The sequence below is a fragment of the Erythranthe guttata genome, chromosome 14 (genome assembly GCF_056151865.1).
Source record: "Erythranthe guttata isolate IM_541 chromosome 14, IM_541, whole genome shotgun sequence".
Classification (NCBI taxonomy): domain Eukaryota; kingdom Viridiplantae; phylum Streptophyta; class Magnoliopsida; order Lamiales; family Phrymaceae; genus Erythranthe; species Erythranthe guttata.
In genome coordinates, this window is record NC_142546.1 from 39,975 (window position 1) to 55,785 (window position 15,811).

At 34.2% G+C, this 15,811-nt stretch overlaps 1 protein-coding gene across 50 annotated transcripts; it reads left to right on the plus strand.

Annotated features, from left to right (window-relative positions):
- Positions 1-3,051: 3,051 nt before the first annotated feature.
- Positions 3,052-6,849, plus strand: LOC105960423 (uncharacterized). Of its 50 annotated transcripts, none has more exons than XR_016029637.1 (8): positions 4,598-5,004; positions 5,101-5,176; positions 5,283-5,335; positions 5,445-5,522; positions 5,711-5,802; positions 5,927-5,954; positions 6,146-6,217; positions 6,423-6,849. XR_016029637.1 is itself a non-coding variant. In XM_088813499.1 (8 exons), the coding sequence occupies exons 3-8, from the start codon at positions 5,313-5,315 to the stop codon at positions 6,601-6,603; spliced, it is 435 nt and encodes a 144-aa protein (XP_088669625.1). In that variant the 5' UTR covers positions 4,598-5,004; positions 5,101-5,176; positions 5,283-5,312; the 3' UTR covers positions 6,604-6,849. The 50 variants fall into 50 exon arrangements, 3 of the variants coding, with proteins under 3 accessions (XP_088669625.1, XP_088669626.1, XP_088669624.1); XM_088813499.1 differs by having other exon boundaries at positions 5,461-5,486; positions 6,151-6,217; positions 6,405-6,849; XR_016029639.1 differs by lacking the exons at positions 5,101-5,176; positions 5,283-5,335 and adding an exon at positions 3,890-4,525 and having other exon boundaries at positions 4,943-5,004; positions 5,610-5,802.
- The last annotated feature ends 8,962 nt before the right edge of the window (positions 6,850-15,811 follow it).

Consider the following 15,811-nt stretch of genomic DNA (forward strand, 5'->3'; position numbering starts at 1 on the left):
ACACTGTTCGTCCACTTCGTCACGTGGGTGTTAGAAACTAACATAAAACACTATTCCAGGGGTAAAAATGAAATTTAATATTGTTTTGGGGTTAGATATATGTTTTAAGAGTTATGTATTCAATATTGTACTTCCTTATTTTGCAATTATTGAAAAACAGAAAAAACAAAAAACAAAAAGATGAATTGAGTTTTTTTCCCGTCAAACCATCTTCTTCCCCGACATACCCAGCCGCACCGCCGCCGCCGACGACGACAACATTTGGTCAGATCCGCTCATCCTCACTCGACCCACCCCCACCATCTATTTTTGTAGGGAGTTTGGAGTAAGATTAATCCTTTAAAAATTTGTTGATTTTGTAGACTTTGTTCAGAGATAAATTGCAATTGAGGTTGGAGTTTTGATGGGTTTTTTGTTTCGAGAAATGAGGGTTTAGGTTATTAATTTTTCTGTTACGTGGTAATTTGAGTAAAAAAACATAGTTCGAGAATTAAGAAGAAATCGAGAGATATGAATTAGGAGAAGAATTAGAGACGAGAATTAAGAGAAGACAAAGGGAGATTAATTGATTCTTCAACTTCATAATACGTAACATTCTAATTACCCTATTTATAATACTCATAAATAATAATTAACTACCACCCCACTAACCCCTTAACCACACTAACCCACTAATTTAATTCATGCCCACTAATAAAAAACTACCCACTAACATATAATTTGACTAATTCTAATTAAATTAAATAATAAAACATATCATTCCCGCCCGCTCAAAATATCTTTGTCCTCAAGGATATAGTCTTGATACGTGTATGGGATCATTTTGTGAATTCAGTTGATCGGGTGATCCATCACATATTTGAGAGAGTTGTTTGAACTCTTCATGGTAAATGGCATCAATGAGTGTTTGTTTCATGAAACGAGTGAGGGCTTCGGAAGGATCGTCAAATTCGGTAGGACTAAAACGGTAGAGCAACGCCTTAGTAAAATATTCCCCGGCCGACGAGCCCTTGAACCCAATTAACCGGCGATTCCGTTCCAAAGTGAGTCCTTCCAAACAAAATGAATCGAGGTGCACCTGCTGATTTTGGGCAATACTTTGAAATTCAAAATATTGCTTGGCTTGGAAAATCCATTCCGTTGCGTTATCTGCGGCGACTTTTGGAATTTGTTGTTTGAGGTTTGTATTTGGGGCAGGGTATGGAGTTGAGTGTGTTGTAGGTATATTTATTTTTGCTTGACCGGTAGTGGTGTTTCTCCCACAACAAAGGAGTTGACATCATTTTCGGCTTTGGAAGAGGCTCTTAGAGCTTGAAGTTCGGTGAGAACAACTTGGAGGGTGTTGTGTATTTTGTCGAAATTTGATTCGTGTCGAGCTAGGGTTTCAATAACCTCAGCACGAAACTCAGCATCTGATTGGTTACGTGCCTCCATGGAACGTAACCTGGCTCTGATACCATTGTTACGTGGTAATTTGAGTAAATAAACATAGTTCGAGAATTAAGAAGAAATCAAGAGATATGAATTAGGAGAATTAGAATTATGAGAAGAATTAGAGACGAGAATTAAGAGAAGACAAAGGGAGATTAATTGATTCTTCAACTTCATAATACGTAACATTCTAATTACCCTATTTATTACTCATAAATAATAATTAACTACCACCCCACTAACCCCTTAACCACACTAACCCACTAATTTAATTCATGCCCACTAATAAAAAACTACCCACTAACATATAATTTGACTAATTCTAATTAAATTAAATAATAAAACATATCATTTTCAGCCTCTGATTGGTTGATGGTTTGATGGAGGACGTCAGTGGGAAGGTCTAGGTAGGTGCCGTCGGGGTAGGGATGGCAATGGGTACGGGTTTGGCGGGTCTTGGACCCGGAACCGACCCGTTTGGGCGGGTCTGGGTCAGCTAAATGGTTCTGGGTCGGGTAATGGGTTTAAGCTTCTAGAACCGGATGGTTCTGGGGCGGGTTACGGGTCTTATTGGAACCGACCCAGAACCGACCCGCATATATATATATATATATATATATATATATATATATATATATATATATATATATATATATATATATATATATATATATATATATATATATATATATATATATATATATAATTTCGGATTTCATTTATGAAACTATCAATATCAATTTCCATCTTGTCTATTCTCATTTACCTATTTTCACTATTTTATTTTTCGACTCTCATTTTCGTGAGTAATATTTACCACTTGTCGACCACCGCTAATTGTCTTGCATTTTGAATTTTACTTATTATCGAAGTTAAATATAATTAATTGTAATTTATTGTTCATGTTATAAAACTCGTAGAGATTTTTAAAATATTGTATTTTAGCATTGAGATTGTTTCGTAAAAATATACAAGCAAAATGTTATGAAAGTTAAAAAATATTAAACTTTTTGTATGCTAATGGGTCTAGCGGGTCTGGCGGGTCAGAACCGTTTAGTTAGGGTTTGGGTTGGGGCGGGTCTGGGTCTAAGCTAAAACGGGTTGGGGCGGGTCTTGGTTTTATATATTTTTCGTGGGTCGGGTCTTGTGTTTAGGCAAACCCGGCCCAGAACCGACCCGTTGCCATCCCTACGTCGGGGCGTCCCATACTCCCGTGGCTGCCCAATCGATGGCGGCGAAGACGGAGGTGGGTATTTTGGTTATGTAGCACGGACCGACGAGGCCTTGGACGCAGCTCGGACCGCAGAGGGTGAAGAGGAAACCGGAGCGGCCGGTGAGGTAGCTGTAGGCTGAGGCGGCGTAGATGTTTGTGGGTTCTTCTTGTTGTCGGCGTCCGCCATCGATATCGAAACAACTGTAGACTATTTGATTTTTTTATATTTGCATTTTATTTGTTCAAATTGAATTATTTAATGTTTTTTCTAATGTATTAATATCCAATATATATTTTTTGAATTTGTTTGTTAAAATTAAAATATTATATATATAATATATTAATTAATTATAAGTATATATATATATATGGATCTGCTATTTTTTTTATGCCTTTTCTTATCCTTTTCTTTTGCCCTATTTAATGCCAAAACCGCGCCGTTTCAACCCTCCCTCCAATTATTGTTTTCTTTTTCATTTATTTTGCAAGCAGCTCGACCGCGACACGGCTGCTTGATTTCTGCTTTTCTTTTATTCCGCTCATTGCCAAACAATGTCGTTCCGTTCTCTTTTACTCTGCTCACTACAGCTTGATTTCTGCTTTTCTTTTATTCCGCTCATTGCCAAACGACGTCGTTCCGTTCTCTTTTACTCTGCTCACTACAGAACGGCGCCGTTTCAGTACTCCGACCTCACATATTGCCCACAACTGTTGACCTCCGCCACCCGTTCGCCCGGAGTCCGCCGCCGCTTCGCCCGATGCCCCTATCACATGGCGCCGCTTTTTTCCTCCAGTAGTATGCCTCGCCGCCCTCCTCGTCTATATCTTAAATTTGTGGGCCCATGGTCGGTTTCCGCGGCCAGCTGCGCTCAGCAGCCTGCTTCACGCCCTTCTGCCTCCTGCTTCTCCTGCGTGCGCCCATCTCCTTCTGCCACGGCTGCAAATTTTATTCAACCGCCATCTAAATCTTCTATTTGTCTCCTTATCCGTTCAATTTACTTTCTCCTTCTTCCTCGAACATTTTTTCTTTCTACAATTTTACCCATTTTTTTTTTTTGCTGTTACCTTTTGCGGCAGGCAATTGTGAAAAAACAATTTTTTGTTTCGTAATTTTCGACTTGTGGTTGCTCGAGGAGAGAAGTGTACGAACAGGGAGCTAAGGATGTTGCGCTTTCGGTTATTAGTGGAATCAATTGTGAGTTTAGTTTCTCTCTTTTCTATTTTTTTTGGATTCATGTTGATGAGCTTAAATTAGCCACATACAATAATATAGGTTTTATAGCTTTTTGTTATATTCAATGGATTGCCATAAGTTTGAATATTCATACCTTGTGTGCTTATGAGATCACATAATAATGCAGTTAAGAAAGACTATTAAATAACATATGAAGATATTGTGCATAAGATAATATATGTGGGTGGTCCAATTTATTGAATTCCTTTTGTTTTCCAAGAAGAACTGTCTTTTTTCTCTATACATGACCTAGTATATATACTACTACAATATGGGCCTTTTTGGGCTTGTTTATATTTCCAAGATAAAAAAGCCGTCATCTTGTCTATTCGGCCACGTGGCGAGTTCTTATTGGTTCTTTTCACTATTCCTCAATCAGTTCAAACCTGCCACCCATCCTTTACGTCCCAGAATTGTCCCCTGTATGACTTTCGAGATGCCGACGTAATGTTTATTTCGTCTGGCATGGGATTATCTCGCAAGCCTATCTCGTAGGTTTTATACCTCGTTAATTACCCCTTGCGGTCTATTATGATTTCGTGGTATTGGGCTTCCTTCAACTTGACCTGGGCCCAAGTCGGGAAAATCTCTCAGTACTGCGGCGTCATGTTTTATCGAAGAACTGGCTGTTGGGAGTCATTAATATGGTATTATATATAAATATGTATCTATGTGCAGGGCAATTTTTTTTTGTTTTTTTGTTGTTTTCATGTTTTCCCATAATGTTACTTCTTTTTTTTTTTTTTTTTTTTTTTTTTTTTTTTTTTTTCTACACGTGATTCAACCTGTTCTTTCTTCTTTGATTTAGGGATTCCAGAAAGCAAGTTTGTTTACATTTGGTTTCTTTTATCCAATTCTTATTCAGTTTGGAAAGATATAATAGTATATTTTTTTGAAATCCTTGCTTTCATGGTTATCTGATTGTTCAAATGGATTTTTTTTTCTCATATTTTATGGATCCTTGGTTATGTTTGTAGCGGCACTCATTTTTGCTGTAAAGAAAACAAAGGTTTTTTATTTTCATTTTTTCGGTTTTAAATATTCCTTTGTATAAATGATTGGAGATTTATGGCATGGCGCTCAGATTTGAGGAGGAATACGGGCCAGTAGAGATTTCCTATCGAAGGTAACTAAACATTTGTGTTAAGTTATACCTGCCATTGCCACCTTTGTCTGTTCTACTTTTCATCATATCGCGAAATCATAGCGACGAAATCATCAGGAAACAGGTCTGCATAAAAGCCCGGAATATTTTCTTCAAAAATTGGATCTTGTTTTCGTCGACGACCCTTTTCGGTGTATGTAATGATTGCCGATCTTTGTGGCTGTTTTTGGATTATTTATTGTTATTTTCAGGAATTTACCAAAATGTGAATTTTTTTTATGACTGTCCTGCTTATATAGAAGAATGCATGATCGAAAAAAGACCGTTTGATGGCCTTTTTGTTTTTTAACAGGTTTATCTTTTTTTTTAAGTCAATTTATTAATGTAATTTCACTCTTACTTCAATTGTTTAAACACTATCCATTATGTTGTCTTTTGTTTCCTTCATTGCTATTTAACAGGAGGTTCTTCATGAAGGAACTATGAAGCAAGACTATACAGAGGTTTCTACATGGATTTGTGTTTGTTGTAGTTGAATGGTAATTATTTTCCTTGTAAATCTTTAAGAGCTGCAATAAATAGAAATTTATATCTTCGCTTGCTATTAACAGTAGTTTTACTGTCAGTGCTTAGGATGTGGAAGGTTCACCTCTCCACTTCTCATTATCCCGAGGTATTTTACTTTTTAATTTTTTCTTTTCTTCCCCATTTTGTACTGGTTTTGTAGATAAGAATGGAGCAGCCGGATTTTGTATTCGAAGTTGTTTTCCCATTTCCTTGCGGATTCAGAGTAACTTCTTAACAATTTGCGATTGCCCTGTGAGTTCCATTTTCTTTCTCTCTGTTTTGTTTTTGCTTTCCCGTTGGTCATAATGTTTTTCTTTTTCTATTAATACCAATTTTCAAATTACCTTGTCAATAACATGTTTTAGATTTTGACCAGGATGCTGCTCATGTTCACCACTTCAAAGGTAGCAAGCACTTCCAGATAATAATTCGTTGTCTTTGTTGTTTCGTTCTTTTTGTGCGTGTGTGGTTTCCTTATCGTGGAGACATATGATGTTTTTTCTTCTGTCTTTTTTATCTGTTATTTGATATACTCCACAAAAATAACAGCGATTAAATTTCCTGACTTTGGTGTTTTTTGGGTTTAAATTACCAGCATAGATGCCCTGAGGGTCAAGAATTTGTGTGTTGCCTTCAGAAACTTCTGTGAAGAGAAGAACTTCGACGTGTGAGTTCAACCTTATTTTAATTAGAAATTATCAATCTCATAGATGAAGTTGTCTATTTGGACATGATATTGCCTGGTTTAGTGCTACTGCCAAATTATGTTCTAAAGTTAGCTATGTTAGTAGTTGTGCCTAATGAATTATCTGTGTGCTACTAATATGAACTGTTCTTTTTTGTGTAACTAAAAGGCCCAATTTCCTGAACAGTGCCTCGGTAGAAGCAAACCCAAATAATACACAGGCCCTCGGTCACCGAGCCGACCTCGTCCGACACCATTTACGAGAAGGTGAGGTCGTCTCAATCATATACTGTTTCAGCAAGGTCAATTTCGGCGAGCAAGAGGTGTGTATCTTCAGTTGGAGAGAGCGGAAGTACCCCAATGGCTAAAGGCCAAATCAGGCCTCAAAGTCGGGATACTGGAAAGCCACTGGTATAGGATATCACCAGGTTTTTGTAATAGTTTTGTTTATTACAGGATATCAGAAAAAACCGAGGGAGTTTGGGTATTTAAGAATTTTTCTTGCTCATTGAGTAATTTTGATTTTATTTTTGTTTGTTTAGCGCATAGTCTTGCTCGTTGGCATATGGTTCTAAATAAGTACATTTCTTTATCCAATATAATTTTTTTTTAAATGTACAGGGAGTTGCAGAATTAGTACATTTCTTTAACCAATACCATATTTTTTTGAAATGTATAGGGAGTTGCATAATTTTTGTTTCCGTTATGCTCTTTTATTATTTACAATTTATTCTTTGAAATTGTAATCGGTTATTGTTTTTTAGCTGCGAATCTGCCAAGAGGGAACAAGTTCTTCAAAAACTTTAGCAGGTATTGTTGCTAGTTTATGATGGTGTTTGTGCCCACCGCCAATTGTTCAACTCGGCAAGATCACTAGTTACAATTATAAGTGTATGTCTTTGCTGAAACATCTCTGTTTTTGTGTACTCTTGTGGTTTTGATGTATTTGAATCGACATTGGTATGAATGAATTGAATAGTAAGATTTGAATCGTAAATCATAAGACTTTTAGCTCGGTATTGCGAATTTTTGTAAATGAGTCGCACGCGATTATAGCCGATGAGGAGTCGAGGCATGCTAAGTTGGTGGTGGATATTTTGGATATTGCAAGAGAGATCCACTTTGGGGTCAAATTTGCAATTTGGGTGGACCGGCTACGAAGGGGTGATTCTGCAATTTTCAGAACTGTTTGAGCAAGGGAGGTGGATTTCCAAAAAAAATACTAATTGACCCCCGCCTGGGGGCATTTCCGGTTGAAGGACCAAAATTAAAAATAGTATATAATACAGGGATTAAAATTGTAATTATCTCAAGTTTATTTTAAATAATATAATAAATTAAAGTTTTCTTAAATTGTTAATCGTACAATTTATCGATTTATTGATATATAAGAGTTATTTTACCATTTGAATCGACTTGGGTATGAATAAATTGAATCGTAAGATTTGAACCGTAAATCATAAGATTTTAAGCTCAGTGTTTCAAATTTTCGTAAACGAGTTACAAGCGATTACAGCTGATGAAGAGTCTAACCATGCTGCGTTGGTGGCGGATATTTCGGATATTGCAAGAGAGATCCACTGTGTGGTCAAATTAATTTGGGTGTAGCGGTTGGGAAGATGAAGTAAGTATAGGGGTGATTCTACAATTTTCAGAACTGTTTCAGCCAACGAGGTGGATTTCTAGAAATTACAAATTGACCCCCACTTGGGGAGCCATTACTTGTTTAAGGACCAAAATTAAAATATGGTATATAATATAGGGACCAAAATTGTAATTATCCCAAGTTTATAATAAATAATATAACAAATTAAATGTTTCTTAAATAGTAAATGGTTAAATTTGATCAATTTGTTGATATTTAAGATTTATTATAACATTTGAATCGACTTCGGTATGAATAAATTGAGTCGTAAAATTTGAATCGTAGAGCATAAGATTTTAAGCTTCCTATTACAAATTTTCATAAATGAGTCACACACGATTATGGCTGAAGATGAGTCTCATTGGTGGCGGATTTCGGATATTGCAAGACAAATCCACTTTGGTCAAATTTGCAATTTGGGTGTAGCGGTTGGGAAGATGGAGTAAGTATAGGTGTGCTTCTACAATTTTCAAAACTGTTTCAGCCAACAAGGTGGATTTCCAGAAATTACAAATTGACCCCCACATGGGGAGCCATTACCTGTTTAAGGACCAAAATTAAAATATGGTATATAATATAGGGACCAAAACTGTAATTATCCCAAATTTATTATAAATAATATAATGAATTAAAGTTTTCTTACAAAATTCATAATATCGACCCTAAAATATTATGATTTATGAGTCAAATCTTAGGATTCAATTTATTCATACGTAAGTCGATTGAAATGCTAAAAGAAATCTTAAATATCAACAAATCGATCAAATTTTACAATTTACGATTTAAGAAAACTTTAATTTATTATAATATTTATAATAAACTTGGAATGATTACTGTTTGGATCCCTCAATTATACACCATTTTTAATTCTGGTCCTTTAACCGGAAATGCCCCCATGTGGGGGTCAATTAGTAATTTATGGAAATCTACCTCCCTTGCTGAAACATTTCTGAAAATTGCAGAATCACCCCTATACTTCATGTTCATAGCCGCTCCACCCAAATTGCAAATTTGACACCAAGGTGGATCTCTCTTTCAATATCCGATCTGCCAGCAACGCAGTATGCTTCGAATCCTCCTCAGTTGTAATCGCTTGTGACTCGTTTGCGAAAATTCGCAATACCAAGCTTTAAATCTTATGATTTACGATACAAATCTTACGATTCAATTCATTCATACCTAAGTCGATACCAAAGTTAAAATCAATCTTAAATATCAACAAATTGATCAAATTTTACGATTTAAGATTTAAGAAAACTATAATTTATTATATTGTTTATGATAAAGTTGGGATAATTATAGTTTAGGTCCATATATTATATACAATTTTCAATTTTGGTCCTTAAACCGAAAATATCCCACAAGTGAGGGTCAATTAGTAATTTACAAAAATCCACCTCCTTGGTTGTAACATTTTTGAAAATCGCAGAATCACCCCTATACTTACTCCATCTTCCCATCCACTCCACACAAATAGCAAATTTGACCCCAAAGTGGATCTCTCTTGCAATACCCGAAATATCCGCCACCAACGCAGCATGCCTCGACTCATACTCACTGTCATCGCATGTGACTCCTTTAGGAAATTTTGCAATACCGACCTTAAAATCTTATGATTCACTATTCAATTCATTTATACCTAAGGTGATTCAAATGTTAAAATAAATCTTAAATACCAGAAAATCGATCAATTTTGACGATTTAAGATTTAAGAAACATTTTATTTATTATATTATTTATCATAAACTTGGGATATTTACAGTTTTGGTCCCTGTATTATATACTATTTTTTATTTTGGTTCTTAAACCAGAAATACACCCCATGTGGGGTCAATTTGTAATTTCTAGAAATCCACCACTCTACCTGAAAAAGCTCTGAAAATTGCAGAATCACCCATATACTTACTCCATCTTCCCTGCCGCTCTACCCACATTACAAATTTGACCCCAAAGTGGATCTCTCTTGCAATATTCGAAATATCCGCCACCAACGCAGCCGGCTTCGACTCCTCCTCGGCTGTAACAATGTCTGACTCATTTACAAAAAATCGCAATACCGAGCCTAAAATCTTATGATTTAAGATTCAAATCGTACGATTTATTTCATTCATACCTAGGTCGGGTCAAATATTGAAATAAATCTTCAATACCAACAAATCTATCAAATTTTACTATTTACGATTTAAGAAAACTTTAATTTATTATATTATTTATAATAAACTTCGGATATTTACAATTTCGGCCCCTGTATTATATACCATTTGTAATTTTTGTCCCTAAACCGGTAATGCCCCCCAAGTGGGGGTCAATTTGTAATTTCTTGAAACCCACCTCCATGACTGACACAGTTTTGAAATTTGCAAAATTACCTCTATACTTATTCCATCTTCCCACCAGCTCCACCAAAATTGCAAATTTAACCCCAAAGTGGATCTCTCTTGCAATATCCGAAATATCCGCCACAAAAGCAACATGCTTCAACTCCTCCTCGACTGTAATCACGTGTGACTCATTTACGAAAATTCGCAATACCGAGCCTATAATCTTATAATTTAAACTTTAAAGTGTACGATTCATTTCATTCATACCTAAGTCGATTCAAATGATAAAATAAATCTTCAATAGCACAAATCGATCAAATTTTACGATTTAAGAAAACTTTAATTTATTATAATATTTATAATAAACTTGGGATGATTACTCTTTGGGTCCCTATTTTATATACCATTTTTAATTCTGCTCCTTAAACCGGAAATGCCCCCCATAAGTGGGGGTCAGTTAGTAATTTATGGAAATCCACTTCCCTTGCTGAAATAGTTTTGAAAATTGCAGAATCACCCCTATACTTACTCCATCTTCATAGCCGCTCCACCCAAATTGCAAATTTAACCCCAAAGTGGATCCCTCTTGTAATATCCGAAATATCCGCCACCAACGCAGCCGACTTCGACTCCTCCTCGGCTGTAACAATGTGTGACTCATTTACGAAAAATCGCAATACCGATCCTAAAATCTTATGATTTCAGATTCAAATCGTACGATTTATTTCATTCATACCTGGGCCGATTCAAATATAGAAATAAATCTTCAATACCAACAAATCTATCAAATTTTACGATTTACGATTTAAGAAAACTTTAATTTATTATATTATTTATAATAAACTTTGAATATTTACAGTTTTGGCCCCTGTATTATATACCATTTGTAATATTTGTCCCTAAACCGGTAATGCCCCCAAGGTGGGGGTCAATTTGTAATTTCTCGAAACCTACCTCCCTGACTGAAACAGTTCTAAAATTTGCAGAATCACCCCTATACTTACTCCATCTTCCCACCAGCTCCACTCAAATTGCAAATTTAACCCCAAAGTGGACCTCTCTTGCAATATCCGAAATATCTGCCACAAAAGCAACATGCTTCGACTCCTCCTCGGTTGTAATCACGTGTGACTCATTTATGAAAATTCGCAATACTAATTTAAGCTTCAAATCGTACGATTTATTCCATTCATACCTAAGTCGATTCAAATGCTAAAATAAATCTTCAATACACAAATCGATCAAATTTTACGATTTACGATTTAAGAAAACTTTAATTTATTATAATATTTATAATAAACTTGGGATGATTACTATTGGGTCCCTATATTATACACCAGTTTTAATTCTGGTCCTTAAACCGGAAATGCCCCCCAAGTGGGGGTCAATCAGTAATTTATGGAAATCCACCTCCCTTTCTGAAACAGTTCTGAAAATTGCAGAATCACCCCTGTACTTACTCCATCTTCCGTTCCACCCAAATTGCAAATTTGGCCCCAAAGTGGATCTCTCTTGAATTATTAGAAATATCCACCAGCAACGCAACATGCTTCGAGTCCTCCTCAGCTGTAATCACGTGTGACCCGTTTGCGAAAATTCGCAATACCGAGCTTAAAATCTTATGATTTACGATACAAATCTTACGATTCAATTCATTCATACCTAAGTCGATACAAAAGTTAAAATCAATCTTAAATATCACAAATCAATCAAATATTACGATCTACGATTTAAGAAAACTGTAATTTATTATATTATTTTTAATAAAGTTGGGATAATTATAGTTTTGGTCCCTATACTATATACAATTTTTAATTTTGGTCCTTAAACCGGCAATTCCCCACAAATGGGGGTCAATTTGTAATTTACAAAAATCCACCTCCTTGGCTGAAACATTTTTGAAAATTACAGAATCACCCCTATACTTACTCCATCTTCCCATTCGCTCCACACAAATAGCAAACTTGACCCCAAAGTGGATCTCTCTTGCAATACCCAAAATATCCGCCACCAACGCAGCATGCTTCGACTCCTCCTCGGTTGTAATCGCGTGTGACTCCTTTAGGAAATTTCGCAATCCCGAGCTTAAAATCTTATGATTCACGATTCAATTCATTCTTACATAAGGCGATTCAAATGTTAAAATAAATCTTAAATACCAGCAAATCGATCAATTTTTACGATTTACGATTTAAGAAACATTTTATTTATTATATTATTTATCATAAGCTTGTGATAATTATAGTTTTGGTCCCTATATTATATACCATTTTGTATTTTTGTTCTTAAACCAGAAATGCGCCCCATGTCCGGGTCATTTTGTAATTTCTAGAAATCCACCTCTCTGCCCGAAAAAGTTCTGAAAACTGCAGAATCACCCATATACTTACTCCATCTTCCCGGCTGCTCTACCCAAATTGCAAATTTGACCCCAAAGTGGGTCTCTCTTGCAATATCCGAAATATCCGCCACCAACGCGGCATGATTCGACTCCTCGACAATAACCATGTGTGACTCATTTACAAAAAAATGCAATACCGAGCCTAAAATCTTATGATTTAAGATTCACATTGTATGATTTCTTTTATTCATACCTAGGTCGATTCAAATGTTAAAATAAATCTTCAATACCAACAAATCTATCAAATTTTACGATTTACGATTTAAGAAAACTTTAATTTACTATATTAGTTATAATAAACTTCGGATATTTACAGTTTTGGCCCATGTATTATATAACATTTTTAATTTTTGTCCCTGAACCGTTAATGCCCCCCAAGTGGGGGTTAATTTTTTATTTCTCGAAACCCACCTCCTTGACTGAAACAATTCTGAAAATTGCAAAATCACCCCTATACTTACTCCATCTTCCCACCAGCTCCACCCAAATTGCAAATTTAATCCCAAAGTGGATCTCTCTTGCAATATCCGAAATATTCCCCACCAACGCAACATGCTTCGACTCCTCCACGGCTGTAATCGCGTGCGACTCATTTACGAAAATTCGCTACACCGAGCTAAAAATCTTATGATTTACGATTCAAATCTTACGATCCAATTTATTCATACCTATGTCGATTCAAATGTTCAAATAAATCTTAAATATCAACAAATCGATCAAATTTTACGATTTACGATTTAAGAAAACTTTAATTTATTAAATTATTTATAATGAACTTGGGATAAATCAGTATCATGCATTGCAACAATGAGTCCCGCAATGATCATGTACGGACATTCTATCCTTTACATATCATACGATTTAAGAAAACCTTAATTTATTAAATTATTTATAATGAACTTGGGATAAATCAGTATCATGCATTGCAACAATGAGTCCCGCAATGATCATGTACGGACATTCTATCCTTTACATATCATAAAATACTAACTTGTATAACATCAGCTCTATATCATTAATAAATTTAATTGTTGGTCTTTTACCTTGTTACATATCAATCTTATCTCTTATTTCATAGCCCGTCTCACAATATACAATGCTTTGTTTTAATGTGATCCTTATATTCATTCTTCTAATATTAATCAGGAAATGGGAGAAACTTCGACGTAGCATCTCGTTATCCCCTTCAAACTCACGCTTACATAAAAAAACACATTTTACAGCGCATTGCGCGGTGCTCTAACCTAGTATATATATATATATATATATATATATATATATATATATATATATATATATATATATATATATATATATATATATATATATATATATATATATATATATATATATATATATATATATATATATATATATATATATATATATATATATATTAGACACGGCCACGGGCCGGGTTTGACCCGGACCCGGCCCGAAGACCGACCCGCCCCGTTGACCATGGACCCGGACTCGACCAAGCTCGGGTCGGTTTCGGGTCCCCAATTCCAGGACCCGAGACCCGTGGGACCCGGCCCGAGGACCCGACCCAGGACCCGGGTCTTAAACCGGTTTTTTTTTGTACAAAAAATGCACATGAGGGGGTTCGAAAAATGCACATTAGGGTAAATTACAAACACCCCCCTGAGGTATGGTCAAATTACAAAAAAACCCCTCTTGTTTGGATAATTACATCTACCCCCCTCAACTATGATTTTTTCTTACACCTCCACCCTTATCGTGCCAAATTCAACATAATCATCTAGATTCCGTGAAATGTGCTCTAGTTTGTATTCGTTTTGTGTAAAAATACAGTTTCCGATGCACCACAAACTGATATATACAAGTTAAAAATCACATATTATGATCATCTTGCTTCATAATGTAGAGTTTGAATGGGATAAAACGGGTACAAAAGTGATAATATTCCATATAATCTCGAAGATTCCACTAAATTTGAGGAGTTGAGGGGGTGGTTGTAATTATCCAAACAAGATGGGTGTTTTTGTAATTTGACCATACCTCAGGGGGGTGTTTGTAATTTACCCATATATATAATATAAAACGCTGGTGTAAAATGATAAATATGTTAAATAAAATATTAATTTTCATATTAATTGTTATTAATAATTTTAATTAAATTATTAACAAATGCAATATAAGAAACTTTTAAAAAATATATAGAATCACGATTCAATACTTCAAAACATCTATTATTAATTATCATATCAATATAATCTCCGCTATTGAAAAATATAAAGTATTGAATCAATTCAATATATAAACAAACGGGTTGACTTAATACAAACTCACTTATGTTATTAAAATCGATAGTGTGAAAAATTCGATTGAAAAATAAAATAAGATGTTTATTGAAAAAATATGATATAACTCCTTTCAATTAATTTAAATAGATTAACCTCAATTGTTGACAAGAATTATTAAAATTATTGATTATTTTATCATAAGATAATTATTTAAAAATATAGATGATGTTTATTTTAACAAAAATAGATTATATCTCATGCCAATTAATTTCTTACTTTAAAAATAAAACTACATATGACGAGTATAATCAAAATATTATGATGTGATTTCTGTTTTAATAATTGGTTTAGTTTGTAAAAATCGTAAGAATTAAATCGTAGATCATATGATTTAATCTTTTTTTTTAGATTTACATTTTATTCAAATATTTGAATCGAATCGTAAGATTTAAATGGATTAAGCTCAAGTCCATTCATTTTTTTTTTATTTTTTTATTATATTATATTTGTTCATAATTTAATTTAATTATTTAATAATAATGAATATGATAATTAATAATCTATTTAACATTATTTATTATAATCATTTTACACATTTTATTTATGTTATATATATTCCTTGTTATAATAATGCTAACTATAAATATATAAATCTAAATAGCACTATCAAATGATAATAATAATTGTATACCTAATGTTTTATAAATTATTAATTGTCATGTTGACTATTATTATTTATTAATATCAAAAATCTCGACTAATAACAAATGCATATATTTTTAATTTTGAAAAATATAAAAATACTATTTAATATAAAAGAAAGATTGAATATTGATTTTTTTTGAATTTTGAAATTTAGAAAAAGTTCTCAATTATTATTTTCACTTATAAATACCCATAATCCAATCTTCACAACTTTCATTTTATTTAGTTTATGTCTCA